Source organism: Mobula birostris, chromosome 16 (assembly GCF_030028105.1).
Source record: "Mobula birostris isolate sMobBir1 chromosome 16, sMobBir1.hap1, whole genome shotgun sequence".
Lineage (NCBI taxonomy): Eukaryota > Metazoa > Chordata > Chondrichthyes > Myliobatiformes > Myliobatidae > Mobula > Mobula birostris.
In genome coordinates this window covers 17520595-17545668 of record NC_092385.1, presented here as the reverse complement: position 1 = coordinate 17545668, position 25074 = coordinate 17520595, and the positions used below count along the sequence as shown (strand labels likewise).

General features: G+C 41.3%; 1 protein-coding gene across 6 annotated transcripts in view; it reads right to left on the bottom strand.

The window, feature by feature from the left end:
- The window catches only part of cfap92 (cilia and flagella associated protein 92 (putative)), a 125399-nt gene that overhangs the window by 82627 nt on the left and 17698 nt on the right, over window positions 1-25074 (bottom strand). For all 6 annotated transcript variants that reach the window (XR_011889367.1, XR_011889366.1, XR_011889368.1 and 3 more), the window contains 2 exons: window positions 22643-22706; window positions 11650-11762 (listed from right to left, as the gene is read on the bottom strand). Coding sequence is in view for 3 of the 6 variants with exons in the window: in XM_072280356.1 (XP_072136457.1) it covers window positions 11650-11762; window positions 22643-22706 (177 nt within the window). In the remaining 3 variants the exon portion in view is untranslated. The remainder of the gene's footprint in view (window positions 1-11649; window positions 11763-22642; window positions 22707-25074) is intronic.

Sequence of the window (25074 nt, the reverse complement as noted above, 5' to 3'; positions counted from 1 at the left end):
TATCATCACTCACATATGTCATGAATTTTTTTTTTGCGGCAGCAGTAGAGTAATACATACAATTACTACAGTACTGTACAGAAGTCTTAGGCACCCTAGCTAGATACATACGCCTTAGATTTCTGCACAGTTCTGTATGACTAACCCTTATTTGACCCTGCTAAAGTGTACCATACTAACTGGAATTAAATTCCACCTACTCTTGTTCTTCCCAATTAACCAGCATATCGATATCATTCTTCATCCCAAGACTACCTTCCTCACTACTAAAATCACCAATTTCCTTGTTATCTGCAAACTCATATATTGAGGGCAACTGTCCAGGTCATGAACATAAATAAGAAACAGTAAGGTTCGCGATTTCTGTGGTAGACCATTGGTCATGGGCTAACCACTACCATCACCATCTATTGCAAACTCTAAACGTCTTCTAAAATAGACCCATTTTGTCCAGGATTACATGTTGCAAAGAACATTAAACTTCTCGAAGAGCACCTCCACATGACATTAAAAGATCCATGCAATTATGGATGCCTATCATTCTGAGATTCTATAAAACATTTTCAGCCAGACTTATGTAACTGATGTCCACGTGGCAAATACTGCTGTCAAATGCAGACAACCACTGCCCCTAGAAAATGTGTGTGCAAATTTTCAATACCAGACTTCCAAGGTGTCCAGGATGATCTTTAGACCTCACGACTAAGGAGGAAACCATTTTCATTCTGTTATTGAAAAATCTGTTTCGATCTACAGCTTCCTCTAGCTTCAAAGGAGAGTCAGTGTGAACAAGTTCCCTCACAAACAACTTCATTAAAATAATTATTTTTTAGCCTGTCAAAGTATGCTAATGATAAGTTCAGACCTATTATGCTTTTTGGTTGTAGTTGACAGGCTATTGTTGAATTCTCCTTGTCCATAAACTGAGCAGAGGAGACAATGAAAATGTGTATATTAATTTGCTAAATATTAATTTGTGAGTATTGTGCATGATTTTTTCTATAAAACATTATAGACTATATTCTATTAAATATGGTGCAATTTATAACTCCAGTTAGTAGAGATATTTCTTCACACCCTTCCTTCTCATTAACTTAAGTCATTAGTAATTAAGGGCAGCATCTCCCACTAGTTAGACTTGTTCCTCACCCAATTTTTAGATGGTGCTTTGGCACAGCTGGTAAAGCTGCTGCCTGACAGTGAAAGAAACCCACGATCAATCCTAACCTCGGACGCTCTCTGTGTGGTATTTCCATCTTTTCCCTGTAACGTTTTGGGATTCCTCCAGGTGCTCCAGTTTCAGGTTGGCAGGTTAACTGGTCAATGTAAATTAGCCCAAGAGGTAAGTGATCGAATCTGGGGGGGAGGAACTGAAGAGAATCTAGGGAGACTGAAGAAAATGTAGGATGATTGAAAAACAAATGGCTGATGTTCGATGTGGACAACACGGGCTGGAAGGGCCTATTTCTGTGCTGCATCTCTGTATGACCCCAAACACCTGATGGTGGCACTGACAACTCCATCAACAGAGAAAAACCCAGTTTACAGGCTCTTGTTATAATCTCTCTTCATCCTGCATTAAAGGGTGAGCAGGAAAATGTAGGAGCTAGGCCTGTTTAATTACATGCAATGTCTAAAGTGTAATAGAAACTTATAGCAGCAGGCCCATGCACAGTATCTACTGGCCTGCTAGACATCAACTATTTTACACAGCTCCCCAAAGCAGGAGCACTTCCATGCTACTATACACAGCAAACGATGGATTTTAAATTACGATTGCCAACCTTTTCACCAGAAGCCTGAGATGGAATGGACTGGTTCTTCCATATTTTATGGTTCCTAATAGTCTGAATAAATTTTAAGGTTTACTTTTCTGTCAAGCTTGAAGCAATCAGTTGACTTCCTTGAGACATGCAATATTTGCCCACCCACCCTTTACAAAGGCGCAGCAAGCTGGCTCCGAACAAGGTCTTAACCTCTACAGAAATATAAACATTTCAATAATATCTTCGTTAAGGAAAATTTCCCATGATTTTTAAATGAACAAAAGAAACAATTAAACGCTAATTAGATACCAAGATATTTGGAACATTTTGGCTACACACATCAAAGTTGCTAGAGAACGCAGCAGGCCAGGCAGCATCTCTAGGAAGAGGTACAGTCGAATGGCACCTTATATTCTGTCTGGGTAGCCGCCAACCTGATGGCATGAACATTGAGTTCTCAAACTTCCACTAATGCCCAACTCCCCCTCGTACCCCATCCATTATTTATTTATATACACACATTCTTTCTCTCTCTCTCTCTCTCTCTCTCCTTTTTCTCCCTCTGTCCCTCTCACTATACCCCTTGCCCATCCTCTGGGTTTTCCCCCCTCCCCCTTTTCTTTCTCCCTGGGCCTCCTGTCCCATGTCCTCTCATATCCATTTTGCCAATCACCTGTCCAGCTTTTGGCTCTATCCCTCCCCCTCCTGTCTTCTCCTATCATTTTGGATCTCCCCCTCCCCCTCCCACTTTCAAATCTCTTACTAGCTCTTCTTTCAGTTAGTCCTGACGAAGGGTCTCGGCCCGAAACGTCGACTGTACCTCTTCCTAGAGATGCTGCCTGGCCTGCTGCGTTCACCAGCAACTTTGATGTGTGTTGCTTGAATTTCCAGCATCTGCAGAATTCCTCGTGTTTGTGGAATATTTTGGCTTCTTATTTTCACCTTTGTACATAATCCAACATAGAACAATAATGCACAGGAAAAGGTCCTTCTGCTCACAATGTTGTGCTGAACTAGTTAAATTAGTAATCAAGTGGCCAACTACTCTGCTGACTACACAGTGTCCATATCCTTCCATTTTCTTCATAATCATGTGTCTATCTAAACATCATTTAAAAGTCTCTACTGTTTCTGCCTCTACCACCATCCCAGGCAGGACATTCCAGGTACTCACAACTCTGTGTAAAAAAAAAACTTTACCCCTCATATCTCCCTTGAAAGAAATTATCCCCTCTCATCTTAAATGCATGCCCAATTGTATTTTAATCCTTGCAAAAAGATATTTTCTGTCTACTCTATCTATGCCTCTCACAATCCTATAAACCTCTATCAGAAGTACGCCTAGCCTCTGCCGCTCCTGAAAAAACAACCCAAGCTTGTCCAACCTCTGGTTATAGCACATGCCCTCTAATCCAGGCAGCATCCTTGTAAACCTTTTCTGCACCCTCTCCAAGGCCTTGACAATTCTTCTCATAATGGGCCAACCAGAACTGTATGTAATACTCCAGATGCCCCCTAAATAGAATTTTATTTCGGGTTGGTGCTGGATCTCAAGAGGGCGAAGTTCTAGATGCCTACAAGATGGCTTTTTAGAGCAGCTCATGGTTGAGCCCACTAGGGGATCAACTATTCTGCATTGGGTGTTGTGCAATGAAACAAAATTGATTGGGGAGCGTAAGATAAAAGTGCCCATAAGGGCAAGTGATCGTAATATGATAGAATTCACCCTGAAATTTGAGCAGGAGAAGCTAAGTTCAAATGCATCAGTATTGAAGTGGAGTAAAGGGTACGAGGGTACAGGGGCATGAGAGAGGAGTTGGCCAAGATTGATGAGAAAAGATAACGGCAGAGCAGCAATGGCTGGAGTTTCTGGAAGCAACTCAGAAGGCACAGGATATATACATCTCGAAGAGGAAGTAGTATTCTAAAGGCAAGATGACACAACCATGAAGAGAAGTCAAAGCCAACATAAAAGCCAGAGAGGGCACATAATTCAGGAAAATTAGTGGAAAGTTGGAGGATTGGGAAGCTTTTAAAAACCATCAGAAGGCAACTAAAACTAAAAGAAGGAAAAGATGGAATACCAAAGTAAGCTAGCTAATTATATTAAAGAGGATACCAAAAGCTGCTTCAGATAAAGTGTAAAAGAGAGGCGAGAGTGGATATCAGACCACTGGAAAATGAGAAGTAGTGATGGGGGTCAAGGAAATGGCGAGCAAACTGAATAAGTATTTTGCACCAGTCTTCACTGTGGAAGACACTAGCAGTATGTTGGAATTTCAAGAGTGTCAGGGGTCAGAAGTGTGTGGTTGCCATTATTAGGAAGAAAGTTCTTGGAAAAGTCACCTGGACCAGGGTTCTGAAAGAGGTGGCTGAAGAGATTGTGGAGGTATTCTTCAGAGGGGCACAGTTTCTTCCCCTCTGCCATCCAATTTCTAAATGGACATTGAACCCATGAACACTACCTCACTACTTTTTAATTTCTTTTATTTTGTACTACTTATATTAACTTAACTATTTAAACTAGTGTAACTCAGTTTTTTCTCCATATTTCTTTATTATGTATTTCACTGTGCTGCCATGTAAAGTTACCAAATTTCATGACATATGCCAGTGATATTAAATCTGATTCTGATTATTAATGATCCCAGAATACTAGAAAATTGCAAATGTCACTCCAAGAAGGGAGAGAAGTAGAAGAAAGGAAATTAATAGGCCAGTTAGTCCAACCTCAGTGGTTGTGAAGATGTTGGAGTTGACTATTAAGGATGTGGTTTCAGCGTACTTGGAAGCACATGATAAAATAGGCCATAGTCAGAATGGTTTCCTCAAGGGAAAATCTTGCCTGACATATCTTTTGGAATTATTTAAAGAAATAACAAGCAAGATAGACAAAAGAGGATCGGTGGATGTTGTGTACTTGGATTTTCAGAAGGCCTTTGATAAATTGTCACACAAGAGGCTGCTTAGCAAGTTAAGAGCCCATGGTATTATAGGAAAGATACTAGTATGGATAAAGCAGTGGCTGATTGGCAGGAGGCAAAGAGTGAGTATAAAAGGAGTCTTTTTTAGTTGGCTGCTGGTGACTAGTGGTGTCCCATAGGGGTCTGTGTTGGGAACACTTCTTTTTACATCATATGTCTATGACTTGGATGATGGAATTGATGGCTTTGTTGCAAAGTTTGCAGACAATACAAAGATAGGTGAATGGGCAGGCAGTTTTGAGGAAGTAGAGAGGCTACAGAAGGACTTAGACAGATTAGGAGAATTCTAAGTGGAGAGAAAATCCAAAAATCTGAGGTGTAAAGGGTTGTGGAAGTCCTTGCGCAGGAGTCCCTAAAGGTAAATTTGCATGATAAGTATGTGGTGAGGAAGGCAAATGCAATGTTAGCATTCGTTTCAAGAGACAAGAAGATAAATGTTGAGGCTTTATAAGGAACTAGTGAGGCCTCACCTGGGGTATTGTAAGCAGTTTTCAGCTTCTTATCTTAGACAGGATATGCTGACATTGGAGAGGGTTCAAAGGAGGTCACAAAAATGATTCTCGGATTGAATAGCTTGTTATATGAAGAATATTTGATGGCTCTGGGCCTGTATTCACTGGAATTCCCAAGAATGAGGGGTGACCTCATTGAAACCTATTGAATGGTGAAAGGCCTTGATAGAGTGGATGTGGAGAGGATGTCTCCTATGGCGGAAGAGTCTAGGACCAGACGACACAGTCTCAGAATAGAGGGGCAACTTTTTTGAACAGAGATGAGTGGAATTTCTTTAACCAGAGAGTGGTGAATCTGTGGAATTCATTGACGCAGATAGCTGTGGAAGCTAAAGTCTTTTTGTATGTTTAAGACAGAGGTTGATAGATTCTAGATTGGTCAGGGCATGAAGGGATATGGGGAGAAGGCAGGTGATTAGGGCTGAAGAGAAAATTGATCAGCCATGATAAAATGACAGAGCAGGCCTGATGGGCCAAATGGCCTAATTCTGTTCCTATATCTTATGGTTTTGTAAAGTTGCAACATAACATCCTGACTTTTGAACTCAATGCCTCGACTAGTAAAGGCAAACATGCCATCTGCCTTTTAACCAGCCTATCAACCTGGATCCCAAGATCCCTTTGCTCATCAACTCTGTTAAGGACCTTGCTCTTCACAGTGTAATGCCTCTTTGCATTTGAATTACCAAGGCAACGGTTCACATACACCTTCCACTTCCCTACCCATATCTGCAACTGATCTATATCCTGTTGCATTCTTTGCCAGTCTTCTACACAATCCACAACACCACCAACTTTCATATAATCTGCAAACTTACTAACTCACCCATCTACATTTTCATGTAGGTCATTCATATTCATCACAAAGAGCAGAGGACCCAGTACAGATCTCTGCTGAATACCCATAATCACAGACCTCCAGGTAGAATAAGTACCTTTAAACATTACCCTGTCTTCTACGTGCAAGCCTATTCTGAATCCAAACAGCCATTTCACCAAGAATCCCATGCATCTTAATCTTCTGGATAAGCCTCCCATCAGAGACCTTGTCGAACATCTTACTAAAATCCGTGTATACAACATACACAGCTCTGTCTCCATTAATCACCCTCATTGCCTCATCAAAAAACTCAATAAACATAATAAGACAAGACTTGCCCTGAACAAAGCCATGCCAGCTCTCTCTAATTAGGTCATGGTTTTCCAAATATTCATAAACCCTATCCCTAAAAATACTCTCCAATAACTTCCCTTGTTAAGCAACCTCATATGTGGTACCTTGTCAAAGACCTTCTGAAAATCCAGGTATACAACGTCCACCAATTCTCCTTTGTCTATCCTATTTGTTATTTCCTCAAAGGATTCCAACAGATTTGTCAGGGAAGATTTCCCCTTAAGGAAACCATACTCTCTTTAGCCTATTTAATTATGTGCCTCCAAGTACCCCAAAGCTCCATCCTTAATAACAGACTCCAGCATCTTCCCAACCACTGAGGTCAGGCTAACTGGTCTATAATTTCCTTTCTTCTGCCTCCCTCCCTTGTTGAAGAGTGGAGTGGCATCCACACTTTTCCAGTCCTCTGAACCATTCCAGAATCTAGAGATTCTTGTAAGATCATTACTAATGCCTTCACAATCTCTTCAAGCTACCTCTATGGGGCATAGTTCATCTGGTCCAGGTGACCAATATATCTTCAGACCTTTCAGCTTCCTAAGCACTTTCACCCTAGTAATAGCAGCTACACTCACTTCTGCCTGCTGATACTCTTGAATTTCTAGCACACTGCTAGTGTCTTTCAGGGTGAAGACTGACACAACATACTTATTAAGTTCATTTGCTATTCCCTTGTCCCCAATGACTACCTTTACAGCACCACTTTCCAGCCATTCAATATCCACTTTCACCTCTCTTTTATTGTTTATATATCTGAGAAGAAACGTTTGGTATCCTCTTTTATATTATTGGCTAGCTTATCTTCATACTTTCTCTTTTCACTCCTAATAGCTTTTTTTAGTTGTCTTCTGTTGGTTTTCAAAAGCTTCCCAATCCTCTAACATTTGCAATATTATATACCCTCTCTTTTGCTCTTATGCTGTCTTTAACTTCTCTTGTTAGCTATGGTTTTGTCATCCTCCCTTTAAAATACTTTTTCCATCTTTGCAATGTATCTATCCTGCATTTTCTGAATTGTTCCCAGAAACTCCAGCCATTGCTGTTCTGTCATCATCCTTGCTAACGTCCCTTTCCGAGCAACTTTGGCCAGCTCCTCTCTCATGCCTCTGTAATTCTCTCACTCCATTGTAATATAGATACATCTGACTATAGCTTCTCCATCTCAAACTGCAGGGTGAATTCTGTCACAATATAATCACTGCCTCCTAAGAGTTCCTTTACCTTAAGCTCCATAATCTAATCTTGTTCATTGCACAACACCCAATCCATAATTGTCTTTCCCCTAGTGGGCTCAACCACATGCTTCTCTATAATTCTATCCCATAGGCATTCTACAAATTCCCTCTCTTGGGATCCAGCACCAACCTGATTTTCCCCAATCTACCTGCATATTGAAATCCCCCATGACTATTGTAACATTGCCCTTTTTACTTGCCTCTTCTATCTCCTGTTGCAAGTTGCATCCCACATCCGGGCTACTGTTTGGAGACCTGTATTTAACTCCCATCAGAGTCCTTTAACCCTTGTAATTTTTTTAACTCTACCCACAAGGATTCTACATCTTCCCATCCTATGTCACCTCTTTCTAAGGATTTGATTTCATTATTTACCATCCCCTCGATCTACCTGCCTATCCTTTCAATACAATATGTATCCTTGTACACTAAACTCCCAACTGTGATCTTCTTTCAGTCACGACTCAGGGATGTCCACAACATCAAACCTGCCAATCTCTAATTGCACTGCAAGATCACCTACCTCATTCATATACTGCATGCATTCAGATATAACACCTTCAATCCTGTATTCATCATCCTTTGTGATTATGCCCCCATGATACACTTCAACTCATCCTATTGACTGCAATTTTGCCCGATAATCTGCCTGTCCTTGCTCACAGTCTCACTACTTAGTGTACCAACTGGTCCATCCTCAGCCCTATCACTCTGGTTCCCATCCCCCAGCCATATTAATGAAATACAGTCAGTTTTGGAATGATTTTAATTAAAATAGAAAAAGAGTAAAAAAAATACTTCAGAAGTTGTCAAACTTGTGGTGGTCATATATAAGGCAAAAAAAGGAACGATTTTCACTTTTTTTTAAAAGAGTTCTATAATAAATAAAGTAGCATCGGGTTTATAATAAAGTATCTGCTCATCCCATGCCCTTACACTCCCATTTACAACGTGTTTCAGGAGAAATTAGTTCTGCTACTTTAATTAAATGCAGGTCTGGTGAGTAAATTCAAACTCGGATCAAATAACATTGTTTCACCTCTACACCTGACACCAATATGGCTTTGCCCTGTTTGTTAATTGTGGATGGTCCTAAGGTGACCATTCCAACTCTCAGTCAAAGGAATCTTCTGTTCCTCTCGGGTAAAAGGCTTTTGAAACAATTATTTTGCAGTAGCTTGCTCCATTTAACCCAAGCTTTGAAAACATAATCCCTATTACAAATATTGCCCAATTAAGTGATTTCTGGCATTTCTTAAGGAAGGCGCTTCTTGGAGGAAGAGTAATTAAATTGAAACAGAACCCTTTCATTTGATATTTTTCCAATCAGTTTCAGAGGAATTCTTTCCTAATCACAGAAAACCAGTATTGTGTCTGCATCCAAGATCGTGCACCTGAAAGTTTTGAGGTGAAATGCGCATGGAAATTCTGATTTTCTGGGCGGTAACTACTGCATGAATGATGAAATTCTGCAGCTCACTTTCAAATGCCCATTGTTGTCAAGGTCATTCTTGCCCACAACTTCTTTGCCTTTCGCTCCTTTGAAGCTAACGAAGTGACTATCTCCAATATAAAACTGTCTGTTGTACATTTTTATTGTCTTAGAGAATTCCCAGAGCCTTGTTTAGCCTTTAGAGTGGGGTCTTCAGCCTGGTTAACAGTAGGGGTCCATGGTATATAAAAAAAGGTTTGGGAACCCCTGCTCTAGAGTAAATACATTCAGTCTTATCACTACACTGAGAAGCAGTAAGGTAAGTTTGCACAGGTTGCAGGATTTTCTGACATTCTATGTTAGTCACAATCAGAATCAGAATCGAGTTTAATATCACCAGTATATATATTTGCAGCAGCAGTACAATGCAATATATAATCATAAAAAAGTGAATTACAATAAATATGTGAAATAGTTAAATTAACTAAGTAGTGCAAAAATAGAAATTAAAAGAAGTTGTGAAGTGGTGCTCATGAGTTCAATGTCCATTCAGAATTTGGATGGCAGAGGGGAAGAAGCTGTTCCTGAATTGTTGAATGTGTGCCTTCAGGCCCTGTATCTCCTTCCTGATGGTAGCGATGAGAACAAGGAATGTCCTGCGTGACGGGGTCCTTCGTGATGGAAGCCACCTTTCTGAGGCTACGCTCCTTAAAGCTATCCTGGATACGATTGAGACTAGTGCCCATGATGGAGCTGACTGAGTTTACAAATCTCTGCAGCTTATTTCCATCCTGCCTAGTTGCTCCCTCCATACCAGATGGCGCTGCAGCTAATTAAAATGCTCTCCATGGTACATCTGTAAGTGTCTCCTAAAACTCCTGATGAAATATGGCTGTTGTCCTGCCTGATTTATAGCTACATTGATATGTTGGATCCAGGATAGAGCCTTGGAGGTATTGACACCCAGGAACCTGAAGCTGCTCACTCTTTCCACTTCTAGATTCCTCTGTGAGGACTTACTCAAAGGAACTGCATTTATGAATTGCAACATATACTACTTGATTATTAGTGTAACACATCATTGAAATGCTTGCTGTTCTTGAATGCTTTTATATTGCCTCAAAGCAATTTTAAATTGTGCCTTCTCCCATGCCTCCTCTTCAACCACACATGTTTTCCTGCAGAGTGATAGTCCTTTTCTTAGCTTGGAAAGAACTGGACACAAAAAAAGGTTCTAGGCATGCAGTAACCTTGGCTGCAATAGGCATTGGTGCATGAGCTGCAGAACTGCGCTCAGAATATATCCTTGGCTGTCTTATATCCAATGCTTGGTGGGAATTTGGACTAGCTTAGATTGGTATCTTTGTCAGCAAACATGAGTTGGGCTGAAGGACCTACTTCATACTGTGTGATTCAATGACATGGGGCTTGAAACCCTGGAAGGCTGGAGACCCCACCTACTCGGGGGAGAGATCACTTAATGCACACACCACCCAGGCGGGAGATCAATCACGACCCCCACTGCCCAGCTGGGAGATCTCTCACTCCATTCACACTGCTAAGTTGAGAGAACCCCACTCCAAGCACAGTGTGTTAATATGTGTTATGACAATGGTTTTCAGCATCTGTGAGCCAGATTGTCATGGTGCGGAAAGCACAGGAAGCCAAAGCAAACATGTCCAAGTATGTGCTGTGACAATGGTTTTCAGCATCTGTGGGCCAGATTGTCATGGTGTGGAAAACACAGGAAGCCAAGTGTGTCCATGCAGAGAAGTAATTGGGAAAATGTAGTGGTGGAGTCAAAGGAGAGAGCAGGTGCAGTGAGCTTTTCTTTTTTTGACTACTGAAAGCTGGCAGAAGGGAATAGTTTAATTTGGCACCATGTTGAGCACAAACATTGTGGGCTGAATGGCCAGTCCATGTGCTGTACTTTTCTATAGCAAGTGGGAAGGGAAAGATCAGTGGTGGTGAAATAAATGATTCCAGATACAGGGTGGAAAATAGGAAAGATGTAGAAGAGTGTCACAGCCTGGTATTCTTCGTGTAACCACTACATTCCTCTAGGCACTGCAACCAGATCCTGTTCAAACCACTAATCGCATACATGTTATTTTACTTCTCCCCTCCCCATTCATGCATACCAATTTAAATCACTGCCTGTCAATCATCTGTGGAAAGAGGACAACTGGTTTATTGTGAAGCTCCAGTATCTCAATGGTTGCATCTGAAAACTTGGGAACCCTCCTTAAGTGTGTCAGCCACAGAGTGTCCTTTCCAATTTTGTCCCACTCTCCCCTTTAAAATGATAACCTGAACCCACTTAAAACTCAATTTTAGTGCTTAATTTCCAACCAATTAGGTAGAAAGCTGTCTCTGGGGAATGGTGCTTTATGCTGGCAACTTGCATCCAGTTGTGAAGACTTGGAGTGACTTAGAAAATTGAATCAGGTCATTTGCTGAGTAGTCTTGCTTAGTTCCTGCCTGCTTTCTTTTGGGAGGTGATTTGTTATTTTTTAAACTGAACACCATAATTTACATTTACATACCTTCTTTGCCTTTTTTGTGAGAACTTGCCTTTGTGGGCATCCAAACTGATGAATGCTTTTTTGCACCCTGTATCTTGATTAATTTCTTTGGCTTCATATCTGCACATATTTTCCTGTCATTGAACAAAGACAGTTGTATGAAGTTTAAAACCTGCACAACACAAGGTGAATGTATTTGTAGGTGTTTTATTTTATTTGTGTATTTTAATTTCTTTTTCACTGTTAAACTCCTTTCACACTCTTGCAGTTTAGTCCACGATAAAAAATAGAAACGAACTTCTAACAACCATATAGATTATTTGCAGAACATAGTATCAGATAATTCAAGATTATAAGATGTTATGGCACAAATTAATTCGAACACTTATTTGTTTGATCATTTATTCAATCATTATGTGCCAAGTCGTATGACGTGGGTAATCATGGTCTTTCCATGAACATGATTGTTCTTGGAAAATTTTTCTACATAAGTGGTTTGCCATTGCCTTTTCCTGAGCAGTGTCTTTAAAAGACAATACTCTTCAGAGATTGACTGCCTGGCGTTAGTGGTTGCATAACCAGGACTTGTGATATGCACCAGCTGCTTCCATGGTTTGACATAACCCTGAATGGGGGAGCTAAGCAGGTGCTACACCTTGCCCAAGGGTGACCTGCAGGCTATTGGAGGGAAGGAGTGCCTTACACCTCCTTTAGTAGAGATGCATCTCCTCCCTAACACCCACAGATCATAAATGTAATGAGAATATCCTAAGACAGTTTAGTCCAAACACAGTAATATTCAACCCTATTATAATTGATCTCTGAAACGCGCCAAAATCATTCTGTGACAAACCCAAGAACTCAGTAAGAAGAGTTTTGAAGGGAGCCAAAGTGAAGATGCTCCTTGTGAAAAGTACATGCTGTTTCTAGATGGCATATGTGGGACGAGAGCAGATTGGGACTGCAATTTGACAGGTGTAAATTCTTGACAAATCGGTAGGGCCTTCACACAATCAACTACTGCTGGGAGAGGCAAACAACTCTTGGAGCATAATGCTAGATTTGTCAACACATGCATCAGAACCTGTGGCCAGTACAGGATATTGGGAGTGGGACCATTTAAAAACGTTCTACAAAGAAGAATGAGTGTCAAAGATCCAAGAGGAGAATATATTGTCATTTTTATATAGTTCCTGCTGTTAACCCTATTGCCTGTGTTGCGCTTCTCCCATATTCACACCTTGTCTGAATGATGCTCCAAATTATTCATGGTTATCATTAAACTTTGCTTCTGGGCTAAAGTTCCATTGTCCACAATGTAACATTTCATATTTTTAGTTGCTATTACGGGTCAAGACTCCTTTATGTTAACTTGTGATTTTTTTTAATGCAGGTATTTAAAATACATTATTTTTCCCTGTTGTGCAACATACACACTCACATTAGAGGAACTCAGTAAGTCAGGCGGCTTCTAATTCTCTTGTCCTCACCTGCCCGTCACCTCTCTCTGATGCCCCTCCTCCTTCCTTTTCTTCCAAGGTCCACTCTCAGATTCCTTCTTTAGCCCTTTCCTGCTTCACCCTATCACCTCTCAGGTTCTTGCTTCACCCCTCTTCCCCCACCCACCCACATACCTTCTCACCAGATTTCAGCTATTACCTGCCAGCCTGTGTCCCTTCCCCTCCTCCTCCCTTCTTATTCTGGCTTCTGCCCCCTTCTTTTCCAGTCCTGGTGAAGGGTCTCACCCCAAAACATCAAATATTTAGTGCCCTCCACAGGTACTGCCTGACTTGTTGAGTTACTCCAGCATCTTATGTGCGTTGCTCAATATTTCCAGCACCTGGTGAACTTCTTATGTTTCTCCTCTTGTCTTTATGTAGTTCTCAAGCTACTTTTCTCAGATGGTACTTTTATACCAAGTATTGTCTTAGAACATAGAACAGTACAGCACTCTTCCTATTTTTGAGTTTTACCCATATAGACCCAGTGGCCGACTCCTCCATTACGTCCGCACTGAGTGCAGATGTGATATTGTCCGTTTAGCAGTGCAACTCCCCTCCCCTCTCTTTTACCTCCCTTTCCATCTTTTCTAAAAACATAAAAGCCCTGGGACATTAAGCATTCCTGTCCCTCTCTCAACCAAGTCTCTGTAATAATGGTAGATTTTTGTAAAATGACCCATTCACTATCAGGTTTTGAATGCCTCCTCCCTATTCAGCCAAACAATCCCAGTTCTCACTGAACAACCTTAGTGCTCTTCCTGTAATAGCTTTCTTGTGTCAGTCTTGTCTTGGACATCAGGCACTCTGTAGATTAGAACCATCAACTTCTCCAGATGTCTGAATTACCCAGAAATTCAGAATATTGATCACGTGAGCATTTACTGTGAATACCCTGGGTGATAAAGTTCTCTGAGCTGAAACTTGCACACTTTTGGTTTTACCTGAGGTCAAAGAACCTCACAGCTGATTTCCGGTTTGTAAATCTGCTTCAAGTGACAATGGCAATGCTGTGTATCAGCGATGGGAGATATAAATTTTCAGCTGAGCAAGTGGAAATTTTTGGGGATGTGCTATTGCACCTTCACCTTACCTGGACAACTTAGAGATGGGCAATAAACATTAAGCTTTGCCATCAACATCCAGTCCCTGAACATGAATTAAGACAAAAAGTCTCACTAGAACAGTACTAATCAGTACCTGGGAATACAAGCGGATTCCTGAGAATGACCCTCAATCTAAAATCTAAAAGCAGCTACTCCATCTATACAAATGTGAAAGGAAGGATGGATTCAAAAGAATTCAAAGTATGCATGCGGTAAACAACCCCACATTCATTTTCCCACAGACAGCCACAGAACAAAGAAACACCATGGAGCCCCCTGAGAGTAAACATCAAACACCCAACACACAAAAAAAAGAACAAACTGTGCCAACGGCAAAAAAACAGGCACACAGAATATTCAACCTCAAACTGCAGAGTCTTTGAAACAGTCCAGGAACGTCCAATTTAGTTCACAGAGTTTTAGCAACTGGTACACAGTATGAATGTTTTTCATCAGCAACAGAATATTTCATAAAGCAACAGCATAAATGTAAATGATTCACAAAAGTCTTCCTACCTAATAACTTCTGTACCGAAGAGCACTTCCTGTGGAGATAGTTTTGGTTCCACAGGAGAAAGGCTGCCCTGTCACTGACATTCACTCAAACATGTTTTTTTCCCATATTAAAAAGGAATTCTTTACAAAGATGTTACATCTATGACTAGAGAGAAAAGGAAAATCACAGGCGTAGCAACACTAAGAGGAAATGGTAGAAAGCTGAAACTACAAGCATCTAGGGTTCCCGTCACTACCTGTATGGAGTTTGTACGTTATCCTCATGAACATGAGGTTTCCGTCCCACAGCCCAACGATGTTCCAGTTGTAGGTTGATGGGACCACGGCATTACAGGCTTCTCTCAGATAGAATGAGTAGCTCACTTACCAATTACCAAGGGGACACTGCTTCAGTATGCATATTGGCACGTTGTGCCATTTATGTATGCTTGATCAAGATTTGTAGAAAGCTAGTTCAGCCCCAAGTGGAAAACTTACTTCAATTCTGATGGTTACACTTCAGAAAGATTATATAAAAATGCAGAGAGAGTCAAGAAGAGTTTTACTAAAACAATCGCAAGAATATCAGACTTGGGTTATGTTTGACATTCCTGCATTGTTCTTCTTGGAACAGAAAAAGTTGTGAAAGAACTTCAGAGAGATACTGCAGTGTAACAAGCGAAGAGGATGTTTTCTGTAGTGGGGGAGTCTAAGACCAGAGGGCACAGCCTCAGAACTGAAAGGTGTCCATTTAGAACAGAGATGAGGAGAAGTTTCTTTAGTGATGAATCTGTGGAATTCATTTCCACAAACGGCTGTGCAGGCCAAGTCATTGGGTACATTTAAGGCAGAGTTTGACAGGTTCTTGATTAATCGGGGCTTCAGAGGTTATGGAGAGAAGGCAGGAGAATGGGGTTGAGAGAGATAATAAATCAGCCATGATAGAATGTCAGAACAGACCCGATGGCCCAAATGCCCCAAAACCATTCCTACGCTTTCTGCTTGCTCTTACTTAGAATTGTGCAGCACCAAGGCAGAGTATAAAGCACGTGCTCTGATTAACAGAAGTCAATAATGAAGGAACATAGATGAGCAAAAGAACCAGAAGGAAAATCCTTTTTCCATGGTGAGTAAGTTAGGATCTGGAAGAAGATTGTCAAGCGCAGTAGAGGTGGCAGATTCAATTGTAACAGCCAAGAGAAAGAAAAAAAAAGCCTAGCAGGACTGGTCTTCTTTATCAAAGTTGCTGGTGAACACAGCAGGCCAGGCAGCATCTCTAGGAAGAGGTACAGTTGACGTTTCAGGCCGAGACCCTTCGTCAAGACGGGTCTCAGCCTGAAACGTCGACTGTACCTCTTCCTAGAGATGCTGCTTGACCTGCTGCATTCACCAGCAACCTTGATGTGTGTTGCTTCAATTTCCAGCATCTGCAGAATTCCTCATGTCTGGTCTTCTTTAGATTTGTACGGAATTCAACAGGATAAAGAGCCCCCTTCCACACTGTAACCTTCCAGAGATTCCAAGATTCCAGAGTCATTGAAACTATCAAGAAGCCAAACCAAATACAGGTAATAAAAGGATCAACAGAACAAGGACCATCATCCTCGACCTCGAGGGATAGCCACGACGACGACGAATAAAAGGAAGATACTTCAGCTACTATAGAGTGTGGAACTTTGCAAAGTAAAATTAAGTAACATTTGCAAACTCTGAAAAATATTACATGGCTGAATAAACCAAGTGATTATGTAAAGGAATGGTGTAAAGGCCAGAACTCAGGTGACATTCAAAATGACCAATACCAGAGCCAAGTAGATGATTTAATCTGCTCTTGTGAGAGTGTTTTTAAGTAATTTCGATAATGGTCACGGACACATTTATGTAGCCTCTGATAATCAGAAGAGATAGAGTTATAGCATGGAAAAACAAGCCCTACAGTGTACGCACCAACTATTAACTACCCATTTACACTAATCTTGTACAATACTTAGGTGTAAGATGAGTGTAACACAGGACTGATGAAGGGTCTCAGCCCAAAATGTCAATTGTTTACTGTTCCAAAAATGCTGCATGGACTGCTGAGTTCCTCCAGCATTTTGTGTATGTTGTGCAAAATCAATAAGGTTTTATGAAAAGAGGAATCATATCCAGCCAAATGATTTGAATTCTTTGAAGAACTAATGTGCTGTGGATAAAGGGGAATGTCTGCGTGTGCAAAGATTTCCAAAGGCCTTAGATGACGTACTGCTCCAAAGGTTATTACAGAAAATAACAGCTTGTGTATTGGTGGCAATGTAATGGTGTGAAGAGAACAGGCAACAAGGAGTAGCAGAAATTGGTATTTTCTGATTGGCGTCAAGTGTTATGACACAGAGATCAGTGTTTGGCTCAACTTCAGATTCATAAAAATATCTTTTAGTGAAGGCACCAAAAAATATAGTTGCTAACTATGTTCAAATCATAAATAAGGAAATAAAGGCTCCAAAGGGATAGATAAGGTGAAGCAGGTGGTTAAAAAATGGCATTTGGGGTATAAAATGGGAAATGCTCTGTTGTTGCCTTATGGCAGGTAAAGTACAAGCAAGTATTTCTTCTTCTGCAGCCCTTCACCCGCAGTACTGCAGCCACATACAGTATATCAAAAGCAAATTTCCTGATACATGTAAGTGACAATGAGCTAAATTCTCATATGGGTCTTTTTTGTGGGCCGAAAATGGGAAGGGGGCAGGGAGAAGGGAATCATTGCTGTGAAAAGGGGTAGGGAGAGGGGAGGGAGCAGGAAGCACCAGAGTGATGTCTGTAATGACCAATAGCCAATTGTTTGGAATCAAATGACCTTGCCTGGTGTCCCGGGGCTGGGTGTATCTGCTCCCTCAGCATCCCACCGCCCCCCTCCCCACCACCCCTGGCGCTCCTTCTCTGCTCCCTGCTCCACACCCTTCCTGTGGCACTCCACCCTCACCATTCCCAGCATGGTTGCTCCCACCAGATTTACAAACTTGGTCTCCATTCCACATTGACAAATATAGTTCTGTGCAAAAGTCTCAGGCACCCCAAGACACTTGCACAGTACCATCACCTTAAAGCTTGTCCCCCTTCCTCTCCCCCCCCCACCTTTTTATTCTGGCACCTTCTTCTTCCTTCCTTTCCAGTCCTGATGAAGGGCCTCAGCCCAAAATGTCAACTTCATAGTTGCTGCCTGACCTGCCGAGTGTGTGTTACAAAAAAAGAACTTTATAAACAGTGAGAAGTTTTGCTGTAGAAAATCAGCATCCATCATCAAAGATTCTCACCGCCCGGGCCATGCTCCTTTCTCACTGCTGCCATCAGGTAGAAGGTACAAGAACCTCAGGACTCGCACCACCAGGTTCAAGAACAGTTACTACCCCTCAATCATCTGGCTCTTGGACAAAAGGGTAAGACTACACTCATTTAATCACTCTATCTATTTATCTCATGCACGTTATTTATTGCTATTTATTTATGATCTGCATTTGCATGTTTGTTTATAGTTTATTGTTTACAGTTACTGTTCTATAGATTTGCAGAAAAGAATCTCAGGGTTGTATGTGGTGACATGTATGTACCCTGATAATCAATTTTACTTTGATGAAGGGCCTATTCTAATGTTGTACTACTATGTGATCTTTATGTTCCATGTACAGGGGTAAAAGCAATACAAATAACAAAGTGAGGGTAATGCCCAAACAGGTACATGGACAGAATGGTTCCCTAAAGAAGATGGCAGAGTTTGTCATTGAAACGTCGGTTATAATCAATGCCTGTATCCAGCTGGAAGCCCGAGAAGCGTTTATTCGTCATATACACTGGAAAGCACTATATCCTTTTTATATCTGTCCCCTAAAACCCTCACTAATTTTTATAGATGCACCGTAGAAAGCATTCTTCTGGGGTGCATCACAACCTGGTATGGAAGTTGTCCTGTCCAAGACCGAAAGAAGCTGCAGAAGATCGTGAACACGGCGCAGCACATCACACAAACCAATCTTTGGACTCACTCTACACCGCACGCTGTTGGAGCAGTGCTGCCAGGATAATCAAGGACACGACCCACCCAGCCAACACACTTTTCGTCGCTCTTCCCTCCGGGAGAAGGGTTCAGGAGCTTGAAGACTCGTACGGCCAGATTTGGGAACAGCTTCTTTCCAACTGTGATAAGACTGCTGAACGGATCCTGACCCGGATCTGGGCCGTACCCTCCAAATATCCGGACCTGCCTATCGGGTTCTTTTTGCACTACCTTACTTTCCATTTTTCTATTTTCTATTTATGATTTATAATTTAAATTTTTAATATTTACTAATTTTTTCTATTTTTAATTTTTTAAATATTTAATATTTGTAATCCAGGGAGCAGGAAGCGCAGAATCAAATATCGCTGTATGTTCTAGTATCAATTGTTTGGCAATAATAAAGTAAAGTATAAAGAATGGCTTTTACAATGACAAACTTCCCATGAGAGCAGTCAGGATAGTTTAAAACTGATAATCACCTAACTAGGAAAATGAGTTGTGAATTAGCATCAAATTACACTGAGCTCGCAGTTCTTCAACATACCAATTCCATGCAAGGGGATTTGTGGCATAACAGACTGTGCTACAAAGGCAGTGACAGAGTGAAACATAAATTCATGGTCAGAATAAATGTTCAAAATGAACCGGGGAAGCACCCTTAAGAGACTCTTTTGAATTGTCTACTATTTCCAAATAAATGATGTGGAAAGATTTGAATGGTGTATTCGCTCCATTGACTGCAAAATAATGAAAGACAATTGTATCTCTACTGGCAAATATTATTCCTGATAAATGGTCTACCTGCTCCTCATAAACCATCTGGGAAATGTTCCTTAGTTTTACATGAAAATGGCCGGTTAAAAATAAAAAACAATGCGCCATTATAAGTTCATTACAAAACTAGGATGTATTAACTTTTCAGGGATTGAAAACACTGATGCTCCAACTTTTAAACATTTAAACTTATCACTGACAGATGATCAATCGAAGAGTTAAGGGCTCAGACAGTTTTCAGTGCGGAGGAATTGCCAACACTTGCCTTACATTATCTCTGGAAAATATAGCTAGCACTTGACCTCCCTGTGCACCCTTCTCAGTGACTGCTGCAGCCGATGCTACTGATTTCTACTTAAAAAAAACATGTAAAAATGACAAACTGCACTGACAATATCATCCTCCAGACAGGTCTTCTGTGATGAAGTGATGTCATCCTGTATCATGTAACACCGATACAAACTGCATTATAAGGTCACAGTTTTCAAATAGTTTTCTTTACTAATTGTATTCCATGAAGTTCTGTACATAAATCACACGAGAAAGTTCTGTAAATATTTCTTTATGAAAGTTGAGTTGCAGAATTTAACATACAAACAAAATGCTGTACACCATGATACCTAAATTAATTTATCTTTGACAAATTCATTACAATGTTTAACCTAAATGTGCTTGGTCATTACAGTAACGTCCAGTCATAAATTCCAATGGAATTCATCAGCACAGCCACAAACAACTGGATACATAACAGTTGACTTTCCATTATTTGTAACCAAAGTTGAGTCTCTTCACCACCATATACATTTGTAAATTCAGTATTTGAATTATGATTAACAAGACCTTTTGTTAAGATTGTAATTCGTAAAAAATACCTATTCCAAACATTTAGCATTGGATACTACCTTGTTTATTTGAGATATTCGGGAGAATAATGCTTTTGAAGCATTTTTTTTTAAAAGAGTAGGAAATATTTCTCTGCATAAATTTCTCATACCGTAAAGCTCTTTATCTGTACTCAAACTGCATACTTGTATATCGGGCTATTTTAATAATATTGATCACTTGTGGGCTGCCCCCAGCACATTGTCAGACTGTGTTGGCTGTTGGCACCAACGACGCATTTCACTGTATGCTTTGTTCGACAAGTGACAAACTAAGCTAATCTTTAATCAATTGGTGCATCAAGAATCCAGAAACATTGAGTATTAGAGTGTTAATGGTATGGAAAAAGTCATTTTGGCCCACTGATTTCACAAGAAACATTAAAATCCTACCAGTCTCATCCCATCAACTACCCTGTAGATCAGGGGTTCCCAATCTTTTTTATGCCATAGAGCCTTACCGTTATTGAAGGGTCTATGAAGACTGAGAGATCCGTGGTCCTCAGGTTGGGAACCCCTGCCCTAGATTCTTACCACTCACCTGAATACTTGGGGCAACTTACAATGGGTAATTAACCTACAAACGTTTCTGAGATAATGAGAGGAAACTGGAGAGCACCCAGAAGAAACCATAAGGTCACAGGGAGAACATAGAAACTCCACACAGATAGCACCCAAGGACAGGACTGCACTGGGTTGCCGGAACAGTAAGGCAGCGGCTCTATCAGCTGTACTGCTATGCCAGTCAGGTACCCGATACAGAACAGTGACATGAATCTAACAAGTTCCCAACTTAGGTAGAGTTAATACTTCTGTTTTGTGCTGCCATTGCCTACCAGCATCTATTATGTTGCTCAGGAATCAGAAAGCAGGATAACAATTTACAAGGGGCATTAAAAACACTGCTCACAAATTCAAATTCTTCAGACTTTCAATTATTTATTAAATTGAGGGAGGTCCCAACCTCTTTTATGCCATGAACTAATACAATTAAGCAAGGGGTCCATGGGCTGCAGGTAGGGAACCCCTGATTAAATTCCATGGTTGTAAACACTTCTTTTTAAGTTTATGAAGCTCAACAGCATATAAAAATAAAGTAAAACAGATATCAATATTTAATTGCACTTTTGTAATGGTAAAAGAAAGCAGTTTTGGCAGGTTTTCTTGCATTAATAGTAAGAGCAGCACTAGGCCATCTGACTAGTTGAGTCTACTCCGCCATTCAATAAGATTATGACGGATCTAACCAAGGACTCAGCTCTACCTACCTGCCTTTACCCCATTACCTTTAATTCCCCTACCCTGCACAAATCTAACCAACTGCATCTTACATACGTGTATTTAATAAGGTTGCCTCTACTATTCCCTGGGTTGTGAATACCAGATTCAGTACTCTAGGAAAAGCAGTTTCCCCTCATCTCTATCCTGAATCTATGCCCCCTCGAATCTTGAGACTATGTCCGCTAGCTCTGGTCTCACTTTCCTGCCTCTATCTTATCAATCCCTTTCATAATTTTACATGTTTCTATACAGACCCCTCTCATTCTTCTGAATTCAAGCAAGTATTGCCCCAGGTGACTCAATCTCTCCTCATTAGTTAAATCCCCCCTTCATCTCCAGAATCAACCTCCACTGCACCACCTCCAAAGCCAGTACATCTTTCCTCAAGTAAGATGACCAGAACTGCCTACAGTACTCAAGATGTGGTCTCACCAGGACCCTGTACAGTTGCAGAATAACCTCTCTGCTCTTAAATTAAATCCCTCTACAATGAAGCCCAACATTCCATTTACCTTCTTGATGGCCTGTAGCACTTACAAACCAATCTTTTGCAATTCATGCACAAGCACTGCCAAGTCTCTCAGCACAAGAGCCTGCTGTAGTCTTCTATTTTACCTCACGTAGCACTTCAGCTGCCAGACACTTGCCCACTCACTTAATCTATCTATATCTCTCTGCGGACTTTCCACTCAATTTAGTGTCATCAGCGAACTTAAATATGCTACACTCAGTCCCCTCTTCCAATGTATATCATGAACAGTTGGGGGCCCAGCATCAAACCCAGTGGCACTCCACTCACAATGATTGCCAACCAGAGAAACACCCATTTATCCCAACTCTCTGCCTTCTATTGGTTAACCAAGCTCTATCCACACTAAAACATTAACCCCAGTTCCATGCATTCTTATGTTATGGTCATCCTGAAAAGCAAATGTCAGATCTTACCTCTGTAGCTGTTCATTCAAAGTCGCTATTTCAGTTTCAGGAAGGGTCAATGTGGAAACTGCTCCTGTGTTGAGAAAATGAGGCAAGGGAATTCTAAAATTAGAACCATAGATCACTAGATTTACTTTAACACCAGCCACAACTACCCAGCAGGATTAAAAGGTCTGTGCAGTTTTACAGACGAGGGAAATAATGATAAAATGATGTGTTTGTGTCTTCCAATAATTTCACTAACTGTTAATTATCCAAGAATATATTCAATAGAATGACAATTTTAATAATCCCCTTAAGAAAATTACATTCATTCTATTTTATTCACCACCCTCCCCTTTCTTGATCTCTCTGTCCATCTCTGGAAGCACCTCCCTTCCCTCTCTACACCTCTCAGTCTCCATTGCTGGAGACTAACCATCAACCAACATCTTTTATAAACCCACAGATTCCCACAGCTATCTTCACTACACCTCTTCCCACCCAGTCTCCAGTAGAAATGCTATTCCCTTTTCTCGCTCCTTTGGCTCTGCTACATTTGTTCCCAGGATGAGGTTTTTCAGGCCATCAGAGATGTTCTCTTTCTTCAAAGAACGGGGTTTCCCTTCCTCCACCATGGATGCTGCCCTCACCCGCATCTCGCCCATTTCCCAGACATCCATGCTCACTCCATCTTCCCACCGGCTCAACAGTGACAGAGTTCCTCTTGTCCTTACCTACGTGAGCCTCCACATCCAACACTTCATTCTCTTCAACTTCTGCTAATCCCAAAGGGATCCCACCACTAAACACATCTTTACCTATAAAATCCTCTTGGTTATCCATCCAGATATAGGTACCAATTTTAACCAACATTTCAATAACAAGCTGTGCAATCTTCATCAGGGATGATGCCTGGGCATATCTAGACCGCTGGTGTTTATACCCCTGTTGTCCGTCCCTCCTGATTGGTTTGTCCTCATCCAATTAGATTTCTATTCTCCCACCTTGTTTATAATTGAATTCCAGTTCTTACTTAGAGCCAGACCTTCATCGTTGTCAAAATCCTTTTCCTCTAGTTTTACTTCAATGGCTTTCTTCACTGGTGGTTCCAAAAGACAATGGCACAGCATAGTAGTTCTGTGCCACTGAAGTCAATCCTATGGCCATTGCAAATGCAATGTTCTGCCACCACCAATTTCTCTGGGTAACCCATTCTCTTGTGCTCCTTGATGCAGGCTTCCACCATGCATCCTATCTGACCAATATATGCTGATCCACATTCACAGGGAATCCCGTAAATGCCAGCCGTTCTGTGTCCCAGGTTATCTTTGATCTGCATAAGCTGTGATTTGAGCTTCCTTATGGGTTTGTGAATAGTATTAATCTGCTATCTCTTCAGGATCCTGGCGATCCTTGCAGAAACCGTGGAAATGTAGGGAAGGCAGGCGGTAATGACAGGTTCCTCCTTGTTGTTGGGTTTCCTGGTTTTTCTGTCTTTCCTTTTAAGGGCCCAATTGATTTCCTTCACCTTGTAGCCATTGTGTAGGCGTGTCGTGTGTAATCATCTTATTTCCTCATGCAGACTCCCCAGGCCCAAACTAGCTTTCACATGGTGAATCGAAGTAGAAAGAACCGCTCTACATTGGGAGATGTGATGCCACCTGTCGTCCCTTTATTTCCACAGTTTCTGGAAGGATTGTCAAGAAGAAATACTGGATCAATACCATCCACAAACCCATAAGGAAGCTCAAATCACAGCTTATGTTGGTCAAAGATGTATCCATTTGGATTACCTGGAGAAGTCGGTGGTAGCAGAACATGAGACTTGCATCACCCCTGATGAAAGTGGCAGAGTTTGTCATTGACACGTTGGTTCAGGTCTATACCTATGCCTGGCTAGAAGCCTGAGAAGAGTTTATTCATCATGTATACTGGGAAAGCTTTTTCCACATCTTTACCTCCCCCACTGCCACCATTCCCCACTGCTTCCATGAGACTCTTCTCCGCATGTCCCTCCCCACTAATCTCTTTCCCGGCACTTATCCCCGCAGGCACCCAAAGTGCTACACCTACCCATTCACCTCCATTTGGGGCCCCAAACATTCCTTCCAGGTGAGGCAACACTTCACCTGCGAATCTGCTAGGGTCGTCTGTTGTATCTGGTGCTCCCAATGCAGCCTCCTCTACATTGGTGAGACCCATCATAAATCGGGGAACCGCTTTGTCAAGCAGCTCTACTCCATCCGCCAAAGGCGGAATTTCCTGGTGGTGCAACACTTTAATTCCCATTCCTATTCCCTTTCTGGCAATGTCAGCCCATGGCCTCCTCTTGTGTCACAATGAGGCCACCCTCAGTGTGGAGGAGCAACACCTTATATTCTTTCCAGGTAGTCTCCAACCTGATGGCATGAATACTAATTTCTCCTTCCAGTAAACAAAATTTTCCTTCTCCCTTCTGC